Source organism: Drosophila willistoni (genome assembly GCF_018902025.1).
Source record: "Drosophila willistoni isolate 14030-0811.24 chromosome XL unlocalized genomic scaffold, UCI_dwil_1.1 Seg141, whole genome shotgun sequence".
Taxonomy (NCBI): Eukaryota; Metazoa; Arthropoda; class Insecta; order Diptera; family Drosophilidae; genus Drosophila; species Drosophila willistoni.
In genome coordinates, this window is record NW_025814052.1 from 13,005,682 (window position 1) to 13,030,317 (window position 24,636).

A 24,636-nucleotide genomic window follows, 5' to 3' on the forward strand; every position below is an offset into this window, starting at 1 on the left:
TAGCGTGACTTTTTTTCACACTATTGTTAATGTATTATTATTATTATTATTATAATTATTAACTATTATTCGTTTAGTATGTATTTTTTTTTCAAAGAAAACCTCTATCCTTTGCCCCTCCTAGTTCTAGCCAACAGAGTTTTCACTGTACGAGAGTTGTGTCTGTTTGTGTGTGTGTGTTGCCTCGAAGGCTGTTAATTAATTTGGCTTTTATCTTATCTCTCTCTCACACACATACACATAAAATGGGGTTCCGTTGTTTTTTTTTTTTTAGGATGTTGAAATTGTGCGCTTAAAGTGCTGATAAAAGTAGAAAAAAAAAAGAAAAACAAAAACAAAAAGCATATATAAAACAACTTCTTGTTGATAGCATGGTTTTTTTTTTTTCCTAGACTAGTTCCAAGATATACAGATATCAAGCATATATACATACATACATATATAGATAAAACCAACAAAAAGAAAATAAGAAAAAAAAACACACACACACACATACATACATACATATATACAACCTATACATACCTACACACATTAGTATATATACTTATATACCTGTTGACCCTAGAAATTTTTATGAAGAAGAAAAGTGAACGAAATACAAAAGCAACAAAAATAATAACAATAAAGTCATACAAATATTTATCAACCTTTTATTTAGTTCCTACGTATGTACATATATACATATATATATATATGTATATGTATATGTATGTAGGTATTATAATGTTAAAGGCTTATCTGGCAAAGGGGTTTATCTATGGCATTTTTATGCCAGAAACCCATAGTAAGAGATAGAACCAACTGGAATCGTATAAATATATAGATTTTCTGCCTCCCTCCACTTTCCAAAAACAAAAATTGCTTCTTTTGTTATCATTATCTGGTAACTAACTAATGAGAAAAATCGTCAATTTAATTAGCTTATACTTAAAAAGTTTTGCGGGAAATTGAAAAACAAAAAAAAAAAACACTTGACAAAAGAACTTTAATTATAAAAAGATTTAATCCTTTCAGGACCGAATTAAAATAGATACTAACAAATAAATCAACAGATTTTTTCCTGCTCCTGTAAATTGATTACAAAGTTCTTAATTATCCACTCCAGAGATCGGGCACTATATCTATTTAGTCATGAAACCTCTAACCTAACTCGTATCTCTCTGCATTTGTTTTGCTTTGTAAATTACATTAAAGCCAGATAAGTTTATATATATGTATATATATATTGCTTGTAAAGATTCTACCCACGTCATTAATGGCAGTTTCATAATGTATTATAGCCTAACAAAGGCTTCTAGGGGAAATTTTTTATTAATTTTTTTTTGTTTTGTTTTTTTGTGCCCAATTAAACGGAAACTCGAATTACTAAGAATTAAATGAATTTGTTGGAATTTTTTAGTGAGTTTTCTCAGTTTGACCATTTCATGGAATTGTTATGGGCCATCATCCTAATCATCTGGCATCCTCGCCCCATCGTCATCGCCTCTCTTGTGTCACTTTGTTTATCCAACTTGTCACCAAGTCGAGTCGCGTTGAGTTGGCTGTTTGCTCGATTCTTTCCACACATTCCACACAGATGTAGTTGGCGGGGGCCTTTTGGGCCTTAAGTTGGAGTGAGTTTTTGCATTTTCAGTTTTTTTTTTTTTTTTTGTGTTTCGTGTGGGCTTTATTTTTATTTTTTTCGTTTTAACCAAGATAAAAAAAAAAAAAACAGAAATCTTTGTTGACGTCACTGGACGCCTTTGCTCTTTGTTTCTCTCAACTCCTCCAAGAAACCGATCCGCAAATATTTTTAATGATAAATCGCTATAGGAGCTTGAGAAACAACAACAAAACAACAACAAAAAACAAAACAATTTATAAGCCTACTTAACCTTAGAAATGTACAGTGGGGAAAAAACCCCAATTTGATGTTTTGAGAAAACAAACACACACACACAAGAGAAGGCTAACCTGAACTTTTGTATACCCTAGTCCGGTTTACTCTATAATCTTGCTCATAAAAATCGCAGATTCAGATCAGAATTGAATATGAACAATTTTTCGAATTTTTCAAACAACTTTTTTTTGGTCAAACTCCAGTTTTTAACAACTTTCAAAATGTTATACCTCAATGAAATCACAATTTAGGATATTTTAAAATAGCACTAAGAGCTTGGATATTTGGAAAAATTCATTTCGATCTGATTTTTCAAAAATGACAAAAAATTTAGTTCTCAAGATTTGAATGCCATGAATTTTTTAAATACTCCAAAAATTGACTAAACTAAAGCTTCTTGAATTTATGGTTTATTGGAAAATTTTGCTGTTCCTTGACAATTTTTGTCCTCGTTTACATGATAAATTTCTCATTTGCGTGACTAAAATTAAAATAGAATCTAAAACTATTCAAATGGGATAACATTTTTAAATTTAGCAAAGTTATAGATTCGCAGAGTTAAAAATTTCAAAGGCATTTCAGAATTTTTATAAATTGTTTTTTTTTTTTTTATATTTTCCAATATCTAAGTCTTCTTCTGGATAATAGTTTTCTCAAATTTTAGCTTTTATCGTATTGAGTTTTTGGGGCATTAAAATTTTTCGAACTTTAAATCAAGTCTTTACAATTTTTGGTGATGTGTTTTGGTCGTTTTGAAATTTTTAAATGCCTGACATATTTTCATCTGCATATACTTTTCCATTATATATTTGTTTGATCCACTTGAATCAGCATTTCGGAGAATTATACAATCGATTTCAAGACTATAACTTTAAGGCTCTAGAAGGATATGACGTTAATCTAGACTTGTGTGTCTCATTGTGCTGATGCTTTATTCTAAAATGAAAACTAAAAAACTTTTTCTATACCCTTCGATATTAAAATTAAACTTTAACTGCATCTAGTTAAGTTATATTTCAAATGGAATGAAGAAAAAATATCTTTTAGTCTAATAATAAGCTGAATTTTTTGCTTTAGAAGGGAGGGGAATTATTATTCTTATTATTTTGAATGTTGTTTTCAATTCGTCATGTATGTAGTTGGTTTAATAATATTTCCATTGATCGGTCATGGCATTTAATTCTTTAACGCCTTCGGCTAAGCGTAACAAATTTTGTTTGTTTATTGTTATTGTTTTGTTGTTGTATTACTGACGTAGCCAGAGGGCAGAACCGCAGAACCGCAGAAACCGCTGATGGATGTTGATGATCAGCCACATATAACACCTAACATTATTATTGGATGGTGTCTGCTATTGTTTTGTGTTGTTGTTGCTGATGTGGTTGTTGTTGTTGCTGATGTTGTTGTTGTTGTTGTTTTTTATGACATAGTCGTGCACATCCGTCAGTCGCCCAATAGCCGTCAGTGATTGTCAGTCATGGAGAATAGTCAGTCTGTCAGGCAGTTGGTCGATCTGTTGCTCGTTTGTCATATCTAATCAACACACACATACACACACACACACACACACACACACACACACACACATACAACCAGCATTCTCATTCCGCTTTGGGGATCTAGATTTTGTCTATATGAGGGGGATTGAGGGCGCGAAATCGAATTTAGCTGAATGAATGAGTGTTAGAGAGGGAGGAGTGGGAGCGGGAGGGATGGATGTTTATAGGGGGGTGTACGGACTTGGGGGGGGTTCTATACCGTTCCGTCTGCCACTTTGGTTGAGACGGCGGCGCGCCGGCCTCGAGCGAACTAACGAACGATAACTTCCGTTGACGTCAGCAGGGCCCATCAAGCGGCAGCAGCAGCAGCAGCAACAAACGAGACCAGGGCTGAGCGGTATGATCGTCAAAGTAAATTACATGACGGCGCCATTGCAGTCAACAACAACAGCAACAACAACACACACAGCAAAAGCCAGTGGAAATTACAGAATAAATAACCAATGTGTTGCGCTATTTGTAAACGGTGTTGTCTCTACGTGTCGAAAGTTTGTCTACGTCTTCAGCCTTAGCAAACATACACACACACACACACACATACATACGTATGTATACACATACTTTTTGAATGATACATTCATATATCATTCGGTTAATTGGATTTCTTGGGATTTGCTAATCTCGAGTAACATTGCAATTCATGGTAAAAGATACAAAAAAACACGACACATTAATCTTCAGGAAGAAGAAGATATAAGCCAGATATGTTCTATATAGACAAAATGTTGTGAACAGAATGGGAATACGAATTTAGAATCCAACAAGAAAGTTGAAAATTATGGGAAGTTCTCGAAAGAAAAACGAATATAGAAGAAGAAAGAAAGCCTAATTTCGAAAATTGTCTAATGTGGATCTCATTTGTCTTTTATTTTATATTTGTTAAACAAAAATCTCAAAGTTTGTCTAGTTTGTCCTTGAGACGTTTAGAATCCTTAAAAACAGATTTAACCAAATTGTCTTTAAGTTTCTTAAGCATTAAAAGAGGTGTTTAGTGTTTAGTTGTTCCGGTTGAAAAAAGAAACGCCAAATCTTTTCCTATTTTCTTTTGCTTTTCAATGTTCAATCTTTGCAAAAACGAATTCTCACAATTTTCTTCAAATAAAATAGGATCAAAATTGTTTAGAATCCAAAATAAATTTCAAAAAATTTCTTTGCCTAAATGTATACATATTTTAAACATCCTTTTTGACCTTTCAAATTTCTTCGATTGATTTGCATCATATCTTTCTTATTTAATCAATGAGTAAATCTTCATAAATTCCACATTTGCTTTCATATCAAACAGCCTCAACCACAAATTATATTAATTAATTTTAAAATATACTTTCTTTAAATTTCTGCAAATCTAACTCTCATTTTAATTTGCTACTCAAATGTATTTTGGGATCTACTAAGTAAACAGAGCAAACAAAAAAAAAAAAAAAGAAGAGAAAAAACCAAACAAGTTGTTGCTTTTGCCTCGTTATCCATGTTGCACGTTTTATTTTTTTTTTCGTTGCTGTCGCGAATTGAATCTGCTTTTTTCTGTTTTTCTTCTTTCTTTTTGCAATCGTGTCGCATGGGGAATTGGAATGGGGGAATTGCGTGCCAACGTATTTGTCATCCATGTTACTTCACCTACACAACTCCGCCCAAAAGCCCCCTTAACCAACCAAGCAACTGGCAACTGGCAACTGGCAAATGGCAATTGGCAACTGTTGCTTCTGTTCTTGCATTTCCTTGGCTGCTCGAGAGGATTGTGGCCTGTGGTGATTGCCTTAAAGGTTATGTTGCACGTCGCTGGTGCACAGGAAACGACATGCGACATGCAACACCCAAAACACTAAACAACTACCAAGAAGAAGAACAAAACTTATCAAATATGCAATAATTTTATTGCAAAAATTTCCAACTCTTTGCTTAGTATACTCATTAGAGTTAAAACTTTCCATAACATATATTAAGATTCTATTTAGCTTTCTTCGCTTCGTTGAGTTATAATTCTCAACTTGTTCAAGCATCGGTTATACGTAAAACTTAATGGCTCTAAACAAAATGGCAAAGTGTTGTATTTAAAGTTCCTGTAGACTAATTTGAATGATTTTCGTTTCTACTAAATCTTTCCAAATGAATGTCTAAAAAAGGTTGGATTTGAAATAGATGTGACATGATTAGATCATAAAATCGCAAGAAAAACATATTAAATGTTCAGTTCATCCATTTCAACTTAAACTAAAGTTACTAATTCTTTAAATTCTACTTAAAGTGGAAGTTTGAAATGAAGAATATTCATTTCAATTTAAACTAAACTTACTAATTCTTCTAATCCTGCTAAAGAAGACAATTAATTACTATCATTTGTGAGAATTTCTATGTTCAACTTAAACTTCTTATCGCAATTTGTATTTTAGTTTAGTTAAAAGAAAATTGAAGTGTATATAGCCTTCACTTAATACTCCTATTACAGGGTATAAAGACAACTAAAACTAAAAACGACAAAATTGAGAGTGGGTTGCTAGCAACATTCTCATATAACATAGGACAGTGAAGCTTGCCCTTCTATGACTGTGAACTACAGTGAAAATATACCCACATATGTATAGATTTTTGTAGCAGGATAATCTAAATATGAGATTACAGAAATTAAAGTAAAGTTGTTCAATGTTTCTCTCTCTCTCCGTGTGTGTGTGTGTGTGTATGGGCCTGTCTTTTGCATGCGGCGCGATATCTATGATAGATATACTCGTATTTCCATTTCGTACTCCATAATACATATGAGCCAATGCGGGTTGCCTTTTTCTCTGCAAAGGCCCCAAAAAGTGGCTACTCTTATCAAGACATAACCATCTGGCTGACTACATAAAACACTCAACTTTTTGTTGGGATTTTTGTTTTGGTTTTTGTTATGTGTTTGTTTTCTTTTTTTTTTCTTCTTCTCAGATACTCAAGTGGTCAATTAATATGAGAAAAAGCAAATATTGTGACAGCCTCACAGAGTCATAAAGAGAGTCAACCTCAAGTTGAGGTTGTGTCGCACGGCATCAAGAAGGAGATTAGGATGCATTTGCATATATGCAAATCAATCAGCAATTTGCTAGTGCAATTAGCCAAGTTGCCAAGTGGCCAAGAGACCCAACGCTAGGATCTCAGGCAACATGACATTTCTCAATTTCTTGTTATTTGTTTCAATCAGTCAGCCAGTTGTCGTAGAGATAAGCTCTCGCGGCCCAATCCGCAAATGTGAATCCTACAAAAACCCAGCGAAGCGTCGTTGAAAGAAGTTCAGATCGTAAAAAAAAGGACTTAATTATTGCGCCGGCTTTGGTTTACCCTGTAGATGAATTTTGAATTTCTTAGTAAATGTGACACGAGCACTTTCAATTCAATTGTTTGTATAACTTGGCCATTTTCATTTCAAATTTCGTGAAATTTTATAGACTAATATATATTTAGTAGGTAGTTATATACACAAATTTTTAAAGCGTTACATCAATTGTTATAAAAGAAAATTTACCTGACAAGCTTAGGCTCTAACATTGAATGGTTCCTAGAGACAAATTTCAGTTGTCTTGGCTCTAATGTCCTTCTATCTGTATACTCCCCCACATCAATTGATGCAGGGTATAAGCAAAAAATCGACGACTATCGACGACGCACAACTGGGCCCGGTTTCCGCATCTTTGTTCGCTGGCGTCGCGTCGCTGCTGCGCCGCTGCTGTTGCGTTGCGTTTCTAGTGGCAGCGGCGGCGTATCTTAAAATTGAAGCTTTTCAGTTGCTTTTGCGCCGTTCCAAAGTCAACAACTAGCCAAGAAATATCGTACGTATCGAATGAACGTCGTTTTGTTGTCGCGATTCTGTTTTTTTTTCTGTTTTTTTCTGCTCTTTTCCTCTGCATGCGTATGTGTGTGTGTGTGTGTGTGCTTAGATACATTTCTCAATGATTTTTTAAACCAATGTTGAAATCGAAATACTTTCCAAAAAAAAAAAACAATTTCCCAGGAAAGTAGTGTGAGTGTAAAAATGTCGTTGTTGTTATTTTGTTTTTGTTGTTGCCGCCTTTTAATTAATACAAGTATTTTGAAGTTACTTTTGCGGTTGCCTTTTTTGTTGTTGTCGCTTTTTTTTCTACCTCAAATACTTTAGATAAAAATATTTGCCACATTTGTATATAAACATTTTGAATTGTTTGTTGTTATTTGAGCTCTTTAAATAAACAAAACCAGCAAAGATAATCAAATTGTTGGCATCTTAAATTGATCTATTTGATTGGAAAATATTTGTTTATTTTGCCATAGAATAGCAGAAGAAAAGCTAATTATTTCTACTGTAATATATAGAATAGAAAAGCTTTAAGCCAACTTTGGGGGCAAAATACATTTTTCTACTCTTATATATACAGAGGAACGCGAGAGACCCATTATGTATCTGAAAAATCAGACAAAATTCAATACAAAAAACATGTTCGTGCCTAAGATTTTTATTTATTTTACGTGTTTGAATTGAACATTTGTTTGATTTCTTATAATTTTCGCCTTATTCATTTGATTCTCTTTAAAAAAGTTGACTGATTTATAGCGCAAATCCCCAAAGGAGAACTTTTTTTCGTCATCGAAATGAGGCTCTATATAAAACTTGATATAGTATTTGAGTAGAAGTAACTGTAAAACGACTTTGTATATCTTCTACAAATTAAAACAATAATATAATTATGTATTAATACTTGGACAATCGTTAGTTAATGTTACATATTGTATCATGATCTATGTAGATATCATATAAATTGTGAATAGCGAATAGTATAAATCATTATTTTGATAATTAAAAAGTTATTAAATCCATATTTATGTACCTTAGAGTGTGCCTAAACATTGTCATTAAGGCGTTAATTGAACCAGTTCTACAAATAACTTTATATATATATAAATTGATTAAATTTGTTTAAGAAATTTTACCAATTATTAATTAATATAATTGTGAACTGACAACTTCTTCGTTATCTAAATGCTTTTTGTGTCATAACTTGCTTAAACCATAACCCAGACTTTTAAAGTAGTATATTAAAGCAAGAAATCTCAAAGTATGGTTATTAAATTTCTTACACTAATATTTGTTAACAATATCTATTGGCATACCAAATTTTATAAAAATTTAAATAAAATTAGCCAAGTTATCACTAAGATTAGCTGGCCATTAGCGGCGATAAAGTGATCATGGGCTTATTTAAGTAAGCAAATGAGATAGTTGAATAGGAATAGGTTAAAAAAAGAGACGGATTTTTTTCAATTTTCTATTCCAAGTGCTGATCTAAGCTCTTTGTCTTATAGATCTTTTGTCTTATATCTATCTTAATGAAAGGCGAGTCAAATAAATTATATTAATAAATAGTAATACTTAATTGAATATATGTACATATAAATATCGATTTGATATTTTTCATTTCCCGTTTGTATTTGAAAGTATGGGAAATGTTAACTACATAGAAAAGTACCGCCGCATAAACGATTCATTTTGACCCTAGACAAAAACCACAAAACTGGACACTGATCACTGAACTGGCCAATGGCCACTGGTCAAAACAGCTGCCATAAATAGCATATGGCAGTTGTGGCAGTTGCAACTGGCAGTTAAAGTTAAAGAAGGAAATGAAAAACGTAAAAAACATTTATGGAGTGGCCCAGTCCAGTCCAGTCCTAGGCTAGCCGGCCAAGACGTGAACCAGGTGGAGGTAGGAGCTTGGAAGCTAAATGGAAGCCCAAGTGCCGCCACCATTAATCAACGCCCAAGCTAGCCAGCTAGCCACCAACTAGGTGGAAAGTAATAACTCCTCTGAATCTCATTCGCTATTCAACCGGACTGACTCTTTATGATAAACTTTGACATGGATGGTGGGAGGCTGTGAATGAAGCGATCTTCATAAATCAAATTGGGCAACAAGTTAATTGAAAATTGTTAAGAGTGAAATTGAGCCAAGTCTACAGCACAGCACTCCCCCCCCCAAGCTCATACCCCGAGGCATGAGCATTTTCCAACAAATGTGCCACTAAACTGACAGATTTGGCCATAATAAAAACAAGCCAATGCGAAATGCGAAAGACGTTGAGAGTGAGCCTGAGACACAGAGACTAAAAACCAAGTTGGAGTTGGAGTTGGAGTTGGAGTTTGAGCCTGGAAAATAAGTTGCCAACTTTAATTTATTGTGACATAACGGTATAATCTGACATAAATTATTGATAAGACGAACGCGCGACCATAAAAGTACAAAACAGTTGGAAAAACTCCAACAACAAGGAGTTCAAATGAAGTCAAATATATATATATATATATATACATATATATCAGTTTATATATGTATGTATATTTTGCCCAAACTCCAAAACGAATTGCTTATACTCTTGTCACTATATATAAGGAGCCTTTGTCGACATCGTCTATCGATTTAGGAACAGAAATCGTCTCAGAATTAAGACCTAGTTTTTTGATTTTATAGAAATTCTAAGTATTAGTCTGATTTATATCTAGTTTTTCAGAACTAAAAGATGTTTCTACGATAGTTTGATACTTAACGCAAAAAAGTGTTTGCGATTCCACACGATTATAGCCAATTACAACTGATCTTCTTACTGATTAGATCTAGAGGATCAATCGGAGGGATAATTTCTATGAACTTGTTGCATTTCAAATAATGGCAACTATTTTTTCTCAAATTCACTATTTTTGATTAAAAATAAATGGATTATTTGTGCTATATTAAAGCCAACTCTCCAAATAATAATAATAATAATATTTGTGCTATGAGATTAGATTTAGATTTTTTCATTGCTTTATTTCCATATTATTATATTTAGCTTAAAGCTAGCTTATTGATTTATTTACAGAGTTTATGTCTGATCAGCTGAAATATTTTATTTACATGTTTAGAAATAAGAGAGATGAGATTACTATGAGATTACTAAAAAGTAATTAATAACTTCAAAACAACTTTAGAAATACGAAATATAATTTCTTTTGAAATATATCTTCTTATGTAACTCCTTTCATTATGAACAAATTTATGATGAAATATGGATAAAAACCATTTCAAAAGTACAAAGATCTGAATTAAAGAAGGAATTTATTCCCAGAATTAAAGATTCTTTGGGGAAAAGTTTTCTAAATTAATTGTTGGCTAGAACTTTGCAATTCAAATTGTTTTTCTAGTTTCTCTGTGCTGGATTTCGAAAATTCAAAGAAGTTTTTCAAATGAAATTTTTGGCTAGTTTCTCTGCTCTGTGTATATTTCATCTGAAATTGAAATTTCTAGGATTTTATGTTGGATATTTTGAATAATCTTGACTATGACCCATAACTGGGATATCCATTTGGCTAGAGTATAGAGGTGTGTATAGGTTGTGCATGTGTGTGTATAGAGAAACAACAACAGCTAACAAAGCATATAAATCATTTGGCCAACGACAAGAGACAACAACAACAGCAACAGCAACAACAACAACTACACTCCAGGCCTACTTGGAGTGGAAGTTGGGAGTTAGGAGTTAGGAGAGCTCTATGGCAAAATGTATCTTTTGGATCTATTATTTGACTTTTATGTGCCCATAAATGTGTTGATATGATGACGTACAATGTGCAACAACAACAACGACTGGTTTGATAGTTGATTCCAGGTTTTCAGCAAGTTTTGCTTATTTAATTTTATTAACAACGTTGAGACTTTTTAGTTAAATTTAATATTAAGTAAACGAGATCTTAGTTTTAACAACACAATTAAACTTTTGAACTTAATTGAACTTAATTTTTCTTTCTGCTTCCAGGTAAATATAATGGAATTCAGTTTGATTCTATGACTCAAGCCTTAAGCCTACTACTCATACGAAAGACTTAGGCAAAAAACTTTAATTGATTACAATACGAAAGTTAAAGAGACGAAGCGATGGCATTGTTTCCATCCTCATCGCGTCCGCGTACGCTAATGGAACAGCTATTGGCTAGAAAAATAGAGGCAGCTGCTGCAGCTGCAGCAGCCGGCACGGGCTCTGTCTCTGCTTCTGCTTCTGCCTCAGCCTCAGCCTCAGGAGCCGGCTCCTCAAACGATCCAAGCACCTCGATTCAAAACAATTCAAGCTTAATTGGTGCCCCACCGCCAGTGGGTGGTGGGCTGGGTGTTAATAGCGCCACGAGTCGCCTGCGTCGTACTGATTCGCTGGATTCGACAAGTAGCCTCGGTTCGCTGGCCTTTGGCGAGGATGTTTGCCGCTGCGATGATTGCCTTTTGGGCATTGTTGATCTTTATGTGGTCAGCGGGGCCGAGGCTGAGGCGGCCAAAAAGAAGGTAAGATGGTCATTTAAATCAATTCAACGTAATTTGTCGAATTAATTTATGAAATTAATCAAGACACTTGGCAGAAAAAGAATAGAATTGGTTATTCTTAAAGACGTAAATTGCAATCTTGCAATACGAATAAATTGCCTACGAAAATGATGAAATTTAATAGTCAACACTGCGTATGAGTGATGTCTTATTTTTAACTACTTAGGTTTAACGATAAGCCTAAATTTCTAAGCTTTATGATTATAATTATTTCAATTATATAGATAGATTGGAGTTGTTCATATTAATCGTTTGTTGATCCATCCAACGCCAGAATCGAATCTAAAGGCATTTAAATCTACACTAGTTTCGAGACAGATCTTTAAGGGGTTACATCTAGTTAGAAGCTCTCAAAAATGAGGTTTTTCAAAATTTTTTCCAGAGAAAACTTCTAAATTTATTATTTTAAGCATTTATACATATATTATGGTAACTATGAAGAGTATTTAAAAATTTTTTATTTGTCAAAATAACAGTTTTTAAAGCTGCTACAGCAGATCTCCTGGAACCCCTTTTAGAGAAGGCATTTTACGGTGACCACTAAATCTCTGAAAGTGGACTATCTGAAATAAAAAAAACCAAACGGATTTCGTTAAAGTAATGTATAATCTTGTAATTAATCGAAGGAATAAGAAAAAACAAATTTTTTGACAAAATGGCGGATTCTCAAAAATAAAATCTATTTTTTGCCATAATTTTGGCGTTAAATTGTGTATAAAAAAGACAATTTTTATCGGTAATAAAAAAGCTTCGATTAAGTACTAGAAAATATAGTTTAGAAGCCTGTGTAAAAATTTAAGATGAATCGGTTCAGCCGTTTCTGAGAAATCTTGGTCACCGACTTTCAAAACACAGTTTTGAGAAAGACAAGGTTAAAGTTTTAAAAGCATTTTAAAATGCACTGACGCGTCGTTACATTTATGCGTGTAACTTCAAAAATAATCGTCGGATTGAAATTTTTAGAGTGTATACTTAAATACATGTACATTACGATTTCGATTTTTTGAAAATTCTAACTAGATGTAACCCCTTAAGTTGGTGTCTTTCAGGGAATTTCATTCTGTTTTGATTGAGTCCTGGGTAGTGACAAATAAGGTGACTCATCCTCCTCCTCCTCCTCCTGGCTCATGAGTAAGAAAGCAAAAAACTGAACATGTTCTATTCTTTTTTGCTCTATAATTGTGATCATTGTTAGGGATCATCTCTAGATATGTCTAGTAACTTGAAAAAAAGAACAAACTTGTAAGTCCCCGAATGAAGAAAGAGAAATTTTCGTCCGTGATCGTTCAAAGCTTAAATAAATAACGGTTGTCTAACAAAGCTTCTTTGGGGTTGTTAACTTGGCTAAACGATCAGCAAAACAAAGCTTTTGCCACTTAAAAAAAGTGACAACAAAATTTAAAAAACAAAATAAGAAAATCGTAAAAGTTCACTTGCTTTTGCGCCGATCGTTTTAAAATTTCAAGGGAGACTTAAGGTTGTGCGACTGAGGCACAGGCTACAGCTTAGCGTTGGCGTCAGTCATATTGAATTACGAGTATTTTGGACTTATGGACCGGTCCAAAAAGCTGTTGCTGCTGTTAATGCTGCTGCTGCTACGCGATCGCCATTGACGTCACTACACCAGAGAGAGAGAGAGAGCGAATGCTAGAGAGTAGCTTGAAAGAGAAGAGAAGATCAACTCGTTGCGGCACGGATTGGATCGTTGATCGTAAGTGAAAGTAATGGCACTTTCTCGTCGAACTCATCATTCTTTTAATGGAATTTTCTTCAAGGATCAATGTGATAACGATATATATTTTAGGGGCTAGGCGTTTCAATTTTTAATGAGCATCATTATTTGCTACCCACTCCCACTCCCACTACCCACTCCTCCACACTTTCACACACACAGACACACACACCACATGGCATGGCACTCCCTCACATTGGAAATTCTATTGGCGTTGTCTAACTATTCCATATATATAAAGTCCATATGCCTGGTCTTTGTGTCTATGCCTGTGTGTGTGTGTGTGTGTGTGTGTTTGTATGTGCGATTCCGTGGCGTATCTCCATGGCTGTCATTGCTGTTTGTGTTATCAGTCTCAATATTAGCTATTTTCGCGTCATTCCCTCATTAATTAATGGGTTGCTACTTGAGTTATAGGATAACCCTGTAAAATGTAGCTTAAATAAAGTCTGGTTTTTATTTTGGCCAAGCTGAAGCTGGTTCTTAACTTATATTTATGAAATTACTGACCAATTTTTCAGGGCTTTCTGCTTTTCGAAATCTCCATCATTAAGTAACTAAAATTTCATGTTTGTACAGAATTTCGATTTTTCAACTTTTCATTGATCAAAAACTTTGTTTTGGATAGTTAACAATATTCTGTTTCCATCTTATGAATCTGATGTAATGATTTTTGGTTAATTATTTTGCTTAGATTTTTTTTTTTTTCTAAAATTTATGATGCTTTTGATTGAATGACATTTTCCATTTAAAAGTTTTTGGGGCATTCTGTATTCCCGATTGCCTTTTTATATAATACTTAACAATATTTCAAGCTTTAAAATTCTTTCGTTAATTTTGGATATATACACATATATTTTATGTGATTTAATCATGTTTTAATAATAGTATGGAATTAAAAGTTTATGCTTTTAAAAAGTAAATTCAAGTTTACTTATGGATTTTATATCTATTCAAAAATGATATATGCCCTTGTTCTAAGGGTTTGAAACTCAATTGGAAACCCTCGTAATTAGTTAGGACTTTATACACTTTACATTTGCCGCCGTTGCTGCTTCCAGCTGTTGTATACCCTATATAAGGCATTGAATAGGGTATATGTATATCCAATAAATGAGGTAGGAATGAGAAAGGAAAATAAGAAATTAAACTCAACTATCTGAATGAGGAAACTTCTTTTAAGAACAAAATGTTTGGGAACAGACATAAGAAAACATCTCCTTATAAAGTTTATATATTTTCGATCATCATTCAGACAGAGCATACGATCCATGTCGTTCTAGATCTCAGAGAATATATTAACTAGAGCTAGCAAATTTAGTTAATAGCTTCGTTTGGTATTTTTACAAACTAAAATTTCTTTATGTTTTTCTAATAGCTGATATTTGGACTGCTTATTGCATACTTTAGAGGGCAAAGTTTTCCCTAAAGCTTACACATTTAAGGATCTAGATTCTAGAAGGCACTTCAAAGTCTATAGCAACATTTCGGAGGGGGTTTTAGTCGTTTCCTCGCTTTAGTCTGTCTATGGGCTTGTCATTTAGAGGATATCGGCAAAGTCGTTGCTTTTGGGTATCAAAAGTACGGAAATTTTTTTCTGCTGCTGTTGTTGCTACTGCTGCTGTTGCTGTTGCTGTTGCTGCTGCTGCTGGTGGTGCTCATCGCTTCAGCGCAGAGTCAGTCTCTCAACCAGTTGAGCTTTTGCAGCGATCGCGTGCGGTTTCGGTCTGGCTGCGTGGAGAGAAACGAGAGCGCCCCACCAATTGTGTCTGTTAGTCAGTCAGTCAGTTAGCCTGTCTGTCTGTCTGTCTGTCCGTCTGTCTGTCTGTCTTGTCTGTCTCGGCGGTACGGCGGAGAAACCATCACTGTGAAACGCGTCAACCAAATAACCAAACCAAAGCAGCAAACCAATCGACTAACCAAGCCAGCAAAATTCCAAAAAATTCCAAAACGACGATACAAAATTACCGAAAATTGATTTTAATTTGTGTTTTTGTTTTCGTTTTGTATTATTATTATTATTTTTTTTTTTTTTTTCGTTTTGTTTAATGACATTTTTCGCTTGTCATAAAGTTGTGTATGTATTTTATTATCATTTAACTTGTTGCATGTGGCAAGTGGAAAGTGGCAAATGGTTAGGGGTAAGGGGGCAAATTGTTATTGTTGCTGCTGCTGCTGCTGCGGCTAATGTAAAAAGCGTTAACTGTCTTAGCACGCGCCAAAAGCAAAACGCATAGAGACACAAAATAAAAAACCAAAGAGCCGAAAGCCAAGAACAACAACACAAAATATACATAAACATTATATATATGTATACATACTTTACACCCAAAATTTATTCAAGTTTATGTAAACATTTACACATCCAACAACAACAACAATAACAATAATAATAACAACAACAACAACACTAGCAACAAATTTTTGCTGAACGACAACGACGTCAATGGGTCGAGAACTCTCAGACTCCCAGTGTATGTGTGTGTGCGTGTGTGTGTGTGGGGTGGAGCGGTGAGGGGATGGCAGGGGAGGTCACACCCCACTTTTTTCGCCCCCTCGCCCCCAAGTCACACTAAATGACTCTCCAACCAACGCATCTAAATTATATAATTGAAGATGGACAAACGGGCAGGTCGATCGGAATGAACAGAGAAACGTTTTTTTTTTTATACAACAATTTTCGGCAATTGAAGCTCATTTAAGTCAGCCAAAAATGGCACTTCCCCCGCAACATCTCCTCCCACAAGTTCTCCCTTTCTCTCTTCATCCAGCTGTTGCTGTTGCTGCTGTTTCTGCTGTAATTGGCGTCGATCGTTCAATAACATCCGCCGTACAATAAGCTAAATCCCTCAGCACTCTCCTCTCTCTCCCTGTCTCTCTTTAGAATGTCTCTTTTTCTCATTAGTTGGTATCCACCGCCCCCAAAAACGATCCAAAACCAAGTGAACCCAAACCATTCTGTGCGTCAATAGCAACCAAAATAGAAAAAAAAAATGTTTACTTTATTAATTTAAGGCTTTCGGTAGTTAAAAAAAATGTATATATACACATATATATTATGGCAACAACAAAACCTTTGTTAAAAAGAGACAGAGTGTGTGTGTGTCTGTGTGTGTGCGAGTGTGTGAATAATATTGTAATGCGTTGCGGCACCTAGTAAACCATTTATATATACATATATCCCCATAACTATATATGTACCTATACCTTATATCGAGTTGTGTTATCGCCATTGTCGACGTCGTTTCATATAATACAATAGAATTGCTATACCCTATCGAAATCTTGACATGGCTATACACCCATAGTCCCATATATGTATGTATATATATAATCTTGATCTACTAGATACAGAGAGAAAGAGTTCTGTTTGCCATGAAAGTCGTTTCTGTAAACTTTGCCTTGATTTTGCATTAGATAACAAAAATTTCTAGACATAATGACAGATTAAATGCGATTCAATATAGAATAGTCAGTAGAAGAAAGTTTCCTTAATTGGCATATCCTTAAAAGTATTCCGACTTTATTTTTTGGCACCTTTTTACTTTTGATTTTTAGATTAAAACGTTAGCCAGCACTAAACTCCTGACATTTAGCCAATAATAGAATATGTTTAGCAGAAAGTTTCAAGAAATTTGCATTAGAAACCGTTTTCCAACACTATATTCTAGACATAAATCCACACCAAATGGACCTATGAATACTATGAAATCGTCAGGGATTCATAGAAGAATGTTTTCTCAATTCATTCCTGAAAAAAAAGACAAGTTTTTAAACGATTTTTAACTTTGAATAAACTTTTAAACAACATTACTTTATTGTTGTTAAATAGATTTATGTAAACAGGGAGTTTTTAATTTTAGTTTTCTGAACTTGACAATGCTTTATAGTCTTAAAACTTAGTTGAAATTGTAAAAGATTTCAGACTTTATGTTCGATAATGCCTTTCAAAAGTGTTTTTCAACTCAATGTTTTTCAAATTATTGTTAGATTTTGTCAACAATAAAATATTCTAGTTTTTTTTTTTTGTTGTACTTTATCTTATTGTTTTTTGAGTTTTCTTTACATAATTGTAGTTGAGTTGTAAAACCTCATATTCATATTTTATACTTGATTGAAGTGAAAAATATAATTTTAATTTATTAAAATGAAAAAAAAACAAAGGGCCGGGGCTAACTTCGACCGCGTCAAAGTTTGTATACCGTTGCAACTTTTTTGGTAACTATTTCCTTACCTCTAGCCATTAAACTGGAAAAACGTTTAAGCTAAAAATGCTAATGTTTGAGAAGGAACGGCCTACAATCTTAGCATAGGACATAACGAAGATATTCTTTGTTCAAAGTCACTGTTTTTCACCGATCGTTCCTATGGGAGCTATATGATATAGTCACCCGATCTTGATCAAATTTGGCACAGTCATTAACAGATAGATTAAACTAACAAATGTTTAATTTGAAAGTAATCGCGTCAAAAGTAACGGAGTTATTGACAAAAGTCACTGTTTTTGAAAGATCGTTCCTATGGGAGCTATATGATATAGTCACCCGATCTTTATCAAATTCGGCACAGTCATTAACGGATATATTAAACTAAAAACTTTTTAATTTGAAAGCAATCGCGTCAAAAGTAACGAAGTTATTGACAAAAGTCACTGTTTTCGAACGATCGTTCCTATGGGAGCTATATGATATAGTAACCCGATCTTAATCAAACTTGGCATAGTCGTTTATATCTGTAATTAACTCACCAATTTCACGACAATAGCTAAGAAAATAACGAAGTTATTGAGAAAAGTCACTGTTCGTGACTTTGGCGTTTGTATGGGAGCTATATGATATAGTGGTCCGATCCGGCTGAATCCGAGATACACAACCCCTGCAGTATATACAAGTCTACTGTAGCTCTTACGGTCTAGGAGGAGTTTGCGTTGATCCAGACGGACGGACAGACGGACGAACGGACGGAGGGACATGGCTATTTGAACTCGTCTCGTCGTGCTGATCAAGAATATATATACTTTATATGGTCGGAAATGCTTCCTTCTATGCGACCTTTTTCTGACCAAAATGAATATACCCTTTTTGCAAGGGTATAAATATTTAGGATAAATGTTAAGGTATTTTGTTTAGTTTACGCAACAACAAAAGTTGCAGTCGATGTAACTATTTGTTGTTTGTTGTCGCATTATTTACTCACAGGCAGAAACAAATATTTCGTGTTTACATGAACCAGAAATTTTGTAAGTTACCCATTAAACGTTACTATAAATATGCCCAGTGAAAATTGCAAGTTGAAAGTCATTTTGCTGCCTGCTAGTATAGTATTTTTGCTTTTGTTTTTGGGGGAACAAAACAAAATCTTGCAAAGTTTCACAAAGAAAAGAAAAACAAACAAAAAATAGTAGCTAAATACGCAAACCTCTTTGTCTGTTTGTAATAATTGCTCAGTGCCGGTGATCCAATGTCAGACTTAACATCAATTTTTGCAATTATTTAGGTGATAATCGCGAATTGTGAAAATAAAATCGTGCTCTTCTTCTTGTCTCACTTAAATGTTATTTATAGCAGACAGAGATAAATCATGCTCTTACTTATATGTACATATTTGTATATATAGTACATTGCTCAAGATTATTCAACTAAAACGCCAATTTTCTGAATGAATAATGCTATCAGCTATCAGCTTTGCTCCAAGGACGTTTCGATGTTTGCCCAAAAGCTATAGTACCGACCGGTCTAGGCGAGAAATTTGACAAAGATCAAGCTAAGTTTGCGTGAATCTAGAAAACACTTTTCGAAATTCAAAATGAAATTCTTGGTGATCATTAGACGGCTTTCCAACACTGTAAACCTCAAAAAACCGCTTTCAAAATCCTAGTTGTTAAGCGTTTTCCAACACTGCTTTCTATTCTATTCTTCCAACAATTCAAAATCCAAGACTGCTCTAATGAATAAACAGATTGAAAAAAAAGATGCTAAATATTCTAAATTCCTCTTTCCTTCACTCATATCCTGCGACTCTTCAGATATTTTACAACACTGTTTATAATTTTATGTTTTGTTTTGAATTCTAATCGGACTTGAACGAAAAGGAACCACATTTGCAACTTTCTTTCCAATTAGCCAAACATTTCAAACAAAAAACGATCAATCTTGCTTGTTCACAACTTTTATCGTTTTCATTCCATCAACGATATCGATCGCAGAAAACAAGAACCAAAAAAACAAAAAAAAAACCATAAACCCAAAAATAACTCGAAAAAGATATGAAAACGAAGGTCTGGCGAATATTTAGTGTACTGAGCATGCGGTTACGGTTACGGTTACCCTAAATGGGACCATGGAATATGCTTGTAACGTCAACGTCAACGTCAGCGTCAACGTCGCGGCTGGCGTATCAAGGTTTCGAGGTGTTTGAGTTGTTCTTGTTGTTATTCGGTTACTTGTTATCGACAACGTCGCCGACGACGCGACGTCGGCAGAAGCAGCTTTTGCTAATGACGTCAAATGGTTTTGAAAGAAATTTCAGTATATATAGCGTGCGAGAGAGAGAGAGTGAGAGAGAGAGAAAGATTCGAATTCATTTGTTGTTGTTGTTGTTGTTGCTTTTCGTAACTGGATAGCCGTTGCCATTTCCATTATTATCATAATGTGTTTTGTTGTTGTTCTTGTTGTTTTTATGGCTTTTGCCTTGCGCCGAGTCTGAAAACGCTTCGTTCAGCCCTGGTCTGGTCCGGACTGGACTGGCTTCTAGACGTGGTAGTAAGTAGTAGCCTCAGATGGAGGTGCCAAGATGCCAACACGCGCAACTTCTACCAAAAAAAAAACAAATGTCTACTTTAAGTTTTCAGTTTGTTGCTACATGGCAGATACATATGTACATACAGATGTATGGATGTACATATGTATGTACATAAAGAGATACATCGTATGCATTATAAATTTAATCAATTTTGATTGATGTGTCTGATCGACGATCGGCGCGAGGAATAGCGCACAGAATGCCAAAGACTTGGATTTTCATATACTCACATATATCAATCGAGTCGTACCCTGGACATAAACAAAACGAAATCTCGATAACTGATAGACAGACACATGGCGTATACGTTATTATTTAATATATAGTATTAGTATAGCCCATTAGTTATGGACCATTTCGGATACACAATACTTAGCGATTATTGTTAATCATCGACAATGGACAAACAAACATGGCGTATACGTTATGTGGAATTACCAATTGCTCGTTTGACACGGCGTATACGTCATGTAATTCGTTGTAGTTCATTTTTTTATTCTTTAAGTGAGATTATCTTCTCACTTCCGGACTGAAACCCATACATACATATATCATTGCCAACTACAAATACGATTAAAGGGTATCCATATCCATATCCTTATGGCTAGCAGCAGGCATCGTTGCCAACGAGCGATTTAGGTGCGAACAGGTTCAGGTTTTGGCAAATGCGTAGAAATCAATCAGCAATCAACAATCACCAATCACTGCAGCAGCAGCAGCAGCAGCAACAGCAACAGCTTCATCAAGATGTCTTCTCTGTCTTTTCCTCCACCTCTCCGTTGGCCCTAGCTGACTCTTTTTCTATATATACCCGTTACTTAGAAACCTCAAAGGTTATATTAGGCTTACACCAAAGTTATTGTTCGTTAAAGATAATTTATATGTGGAAATTTGGGCAGTTCTTGCATCAAGATTCATAAATTGAGTTTAATTTTTATTTGAGATAAATTTTTATAACAATCAAATTCCCAGCCAGCACTTTCTCTGTAGCATACTTTGTGGCGTCATAAAAACTTAAAATTTGAGGAATCCACACAAAAAAGTATTCCAAATTGTGAAAAATGTATAAATTTTGTATAATTTATTCAGTAATTAAGCATTATAAACATGAAAACATTAAATATGAGATATATAGGAGCAAAATATTGTGTCTCACAACTCCCAAATTTTCTCAAAATGATTCTAGAACAATATTTATACTGAGCAACGGGTATATTGAATTCGTTTATACACATTTTCTTTTTTCTACAATCTATCTCTCTTCCTCTCCTCTCCCTTTTTTCTTTTCACCTCTCTGTCTCTCTGTCGCTCTCGGTGGGTGTGTGTGTGTGTGTGTGTGTGTGTGTGTGTGTGTTTATAATAGACACAATCACAGGTCGTCGGCGGCGGCAGCGGCAGTCAGTGTATACCTTTAGGTCTAGTTCTAGCTGTTATGTGTATCTCTCTCTCTAATGTGCACTAGAACGCCCATTGCCACATGTCGTGTAAAATGTCCGTGCGTGCCTTTAAGCAGCAGCAGCAGCAGCAACAACAACAGCAGCAGCAAAAGCAGTCAACGCCTTCAGGTCAGAATCAAGGACGGCCTGCTGCTTTGAACGTGCAACCAGCAATTGCAGCTCTTGCATCGGCATCTGGACAAACACCGCCAACTCCGCCGCCATCGCCACAAGTTCGCATCTACGAAGATTTCGATAGAATGAGCGCCAAAGAAGTGTATTATAATGAGGCGGGTAAAAAAGTTACTGTCAAATTGTTACATTTTCCGGATGTACCACCCGAAGATATAGCCAAACTACATTTCGATGATGACGACGACGATGATGATGAGGATGAGGATGATGATGATGTCAATAACGACGATGGCTTGGATAGTGATGCTGGCAGTGGAATAAAAAACAAAGGAACAAAACCAACCACAGCCTCCAATGAAGATAGCGAAGATGCTGGAAGTGAAGCAGAAGTTGCCTCCGGTACATCGAGTGCCACAAATGTTAAGAAAATCTTTCGTCGCAAACTCTCCGGCAATAATATGCAGCCACGTAAATGTAGTCTGGCCTTTGCCCAGGCTCATGGCATCAGGCAAAGAGCCGAAAAGAAACTGTCAATGCCAACGATAAGCATAACAGCGAATTCGGGCGAACATATTGGCCACCCAGCGGTGGGTCATAGGAAACTGTCACAACCATTGGCATCGCCGCAATCACCCATATTCCTGAGGCGATCGCATTCGCCTTTGGGACAGAGTTTATGTCCCGGTTATATACAATACTCGAAATCGTTGCTCGAAGTGCCCATGCCAAGGGATTATGGTTATGCGAGCAGTGATGATTTGAGTTCTGAATGGGATTCAGATGTGTCCACATCGGCAGCAAATTCAACAACTAATTCGTCCTCAACATCGGCAGCGAATGCCTCAACATCTGCGAGTGGTACAAAGAAGGTACAGATCGGGAGGGGGAAGGGGGCACAATGTCAAAATTTCACACATGATAAATATAAGATTAAACTTTAAACAGAATTCCTTTGAATGCTTAATGATAAGTTTCTAAAATTATTTATTCTTTTGCAGAGTTCCGGTTGGCGTAAAATACGTAATATTGTGCAATGGACACCGTTCTTTCAGACGTATAAGAAACAACGTTATCCTTGGGTCCAATTGGCCGGTCATCAGGGCAATTTCAAAGCTGGACCCGAACCTGGTACTGTTCTCAAGAAACTCTGCCCCAAGGAGGAAGAATGCTTTCAGGTGCTTATGCAGGATGTCCTGCGACCCTATGTTCCTGTCTACAAAGGTCAGGTGACAAGTGAAGATGGTGAACGTGAGTTTCTCTACACAGCTCGAGATTATTATTATCATATTGTCTGGTCTGTGTGGTTTTTTGGTCTAGTCTATTTGCAGTTACAGGATCTATTGAGCGATTATGTTCAACCTTGCGTAATGGACTGCAAAATCGGTGTGCGTACGTATTTAGAGGAAGAACTATCCAAGGCCAAGGAGAAGCCAAAGTTACGAAAAGATATGTACGATAAGATGATACAAATTGATCCACAAGCACCAAATGCTGAAGAACATGCAGCCAAGGCGGTGACCAAACCGCGTTATATGGTCTGGCGTGAAACGATATCGAGTACTGCAACACTTGGATTTCGGATTGAGGTACATACATATATATGGAGAGGGAACTGTCCCCTAAAGTATGCAAATAACTTAGTTTGACTATAAATGTTGTTTGTTCACATGGATATTAGGGAAATTCGATTCCTTTGCATACTTTTAGGGAGGGGCAGATCCGCTTCATATTTAAACCAATAAAGAATCTCTACTGATTTATCTGTCTTTCTCTTTCTCTGCAGGGCATTAAGAAAAGCGATGGCACCAGTTCCAAAGATTTCAAAACTACCAAGTCACGTGAACAAATTAAATTGGCCTTTAATGAATTTCTCAGTGGTCAGCCACATATACTGGTAAGTAGTTAATAAAATACACTTTCAACTTTCATATTATGAATAATCAACTTTATCTTCTATATAGCCTCGCTATATTCAACGCCTGCGGGCAATTCGCGCCACATTGGCCCTATCCGAATTCTTTCAAACCCATGAGGTAATCGGCAGTTCGCTGCTCTTTGTCCATGATCATGCACATGCTAGTATCTGGCTAATTGATTTTGCCAAGACAGTGGCTCTGCCTCCGGAACATAATATTGATCATTATTCAGCCTGGAAGGTGGGGAATCATGAGGATGGCTATCTGATTGGGATCAATAATCTCATTGACATATTTGTCGAGCTGCAGGCGGCACATGAGGAACGTCAGGAACGTGAAGAACGGCTGGAACAGGATGCAGGCACCATTTTAGGCGAATGAATTATCCCAATTAACATTCCCAACATACACACACATCCACACACACACACAATCATTTCCTTCTCAACAAAAAAGTGCTTGAAAAGCAAACAAAAAAAAAAAAAAACAAGAAAATGAGAGAATCAACTTAGTTTAATTGATTTTTTTTTCTTTTTTTTCCTTTCCGTTAATATTTAAGAAAACGAAAACAGAAAACCACAAAAACAAAACAAAAAAAATAAATAAAAAACAAAGACTGAAACAAACATTTTACATATATATTTCATACACATATTATATAACTATATACATACATTAAATTGTAAATTAACTTTATGTCCTGATAACACCCAAAAAACTAAAATGAACATCAATAAATTTATAAATACTGTCATTAATATTATTTTAAATAAAAAAAAAATAGTTTTATGTACCACTAAATACTAATACTGATAACTATACACTAATAA

General features: G+C 35.1%; 1 protein-coding gene across 3 annotated transcripts; it reads left to right on the plus strand.

The window, feature by feature from the left end:
* The first annotated feature begins 11,303 nt into the window (after nucleotides 1-11,303).
* LOC6641318 (inositol-trisphosphate 3-kinase A) lies at nucleotides 11,304-24,277 on the plus strand. Of its 3 annotated transcripts, XM_047011469.1 has the most exons (6): nucleotides 15,531-15,595; nucleotides 21,683-22,759; nucleotides 22,889-23,138; nucleotides 23,208-23,476; nucleotides 23,674-23,784; nucleotides 23,852-24,277. In XM_047011469.1, exons 2-6 carry the CDS (start codon nucleotides 21,797-21,799, stop codon nucleotides 24,185-24,187), a joined length of 1,929 nt encoding a protein of 642 aa, XP_046867425.1. In that variant the 5' UTR covers nucleotides 15,531-15,595; nucleotides 21,683-21,796; the 3' UTR covers nucleotides 24,188-24,277. The 3 variants fall into 3 exon arrangements, with proteins under 3 accessions (XP_002064266.2, XP_046867425.1, XP_023030945.1); XM_002064230.4 differs by lacking the exons at nucleotides 15,531-15,595; nucleotides 21,683-22,759 and adding an exon at nucleotides 11,304-11,747; XM_023175177.2 differs by lacking the exon at nucleotides 15,531-15,595 and having other exon boundaries at nucleotides 21,630-22,759.
* The last annotated feature ends 359 nt before the right edge of the window (nucleotides 24,278-24,636 follow it).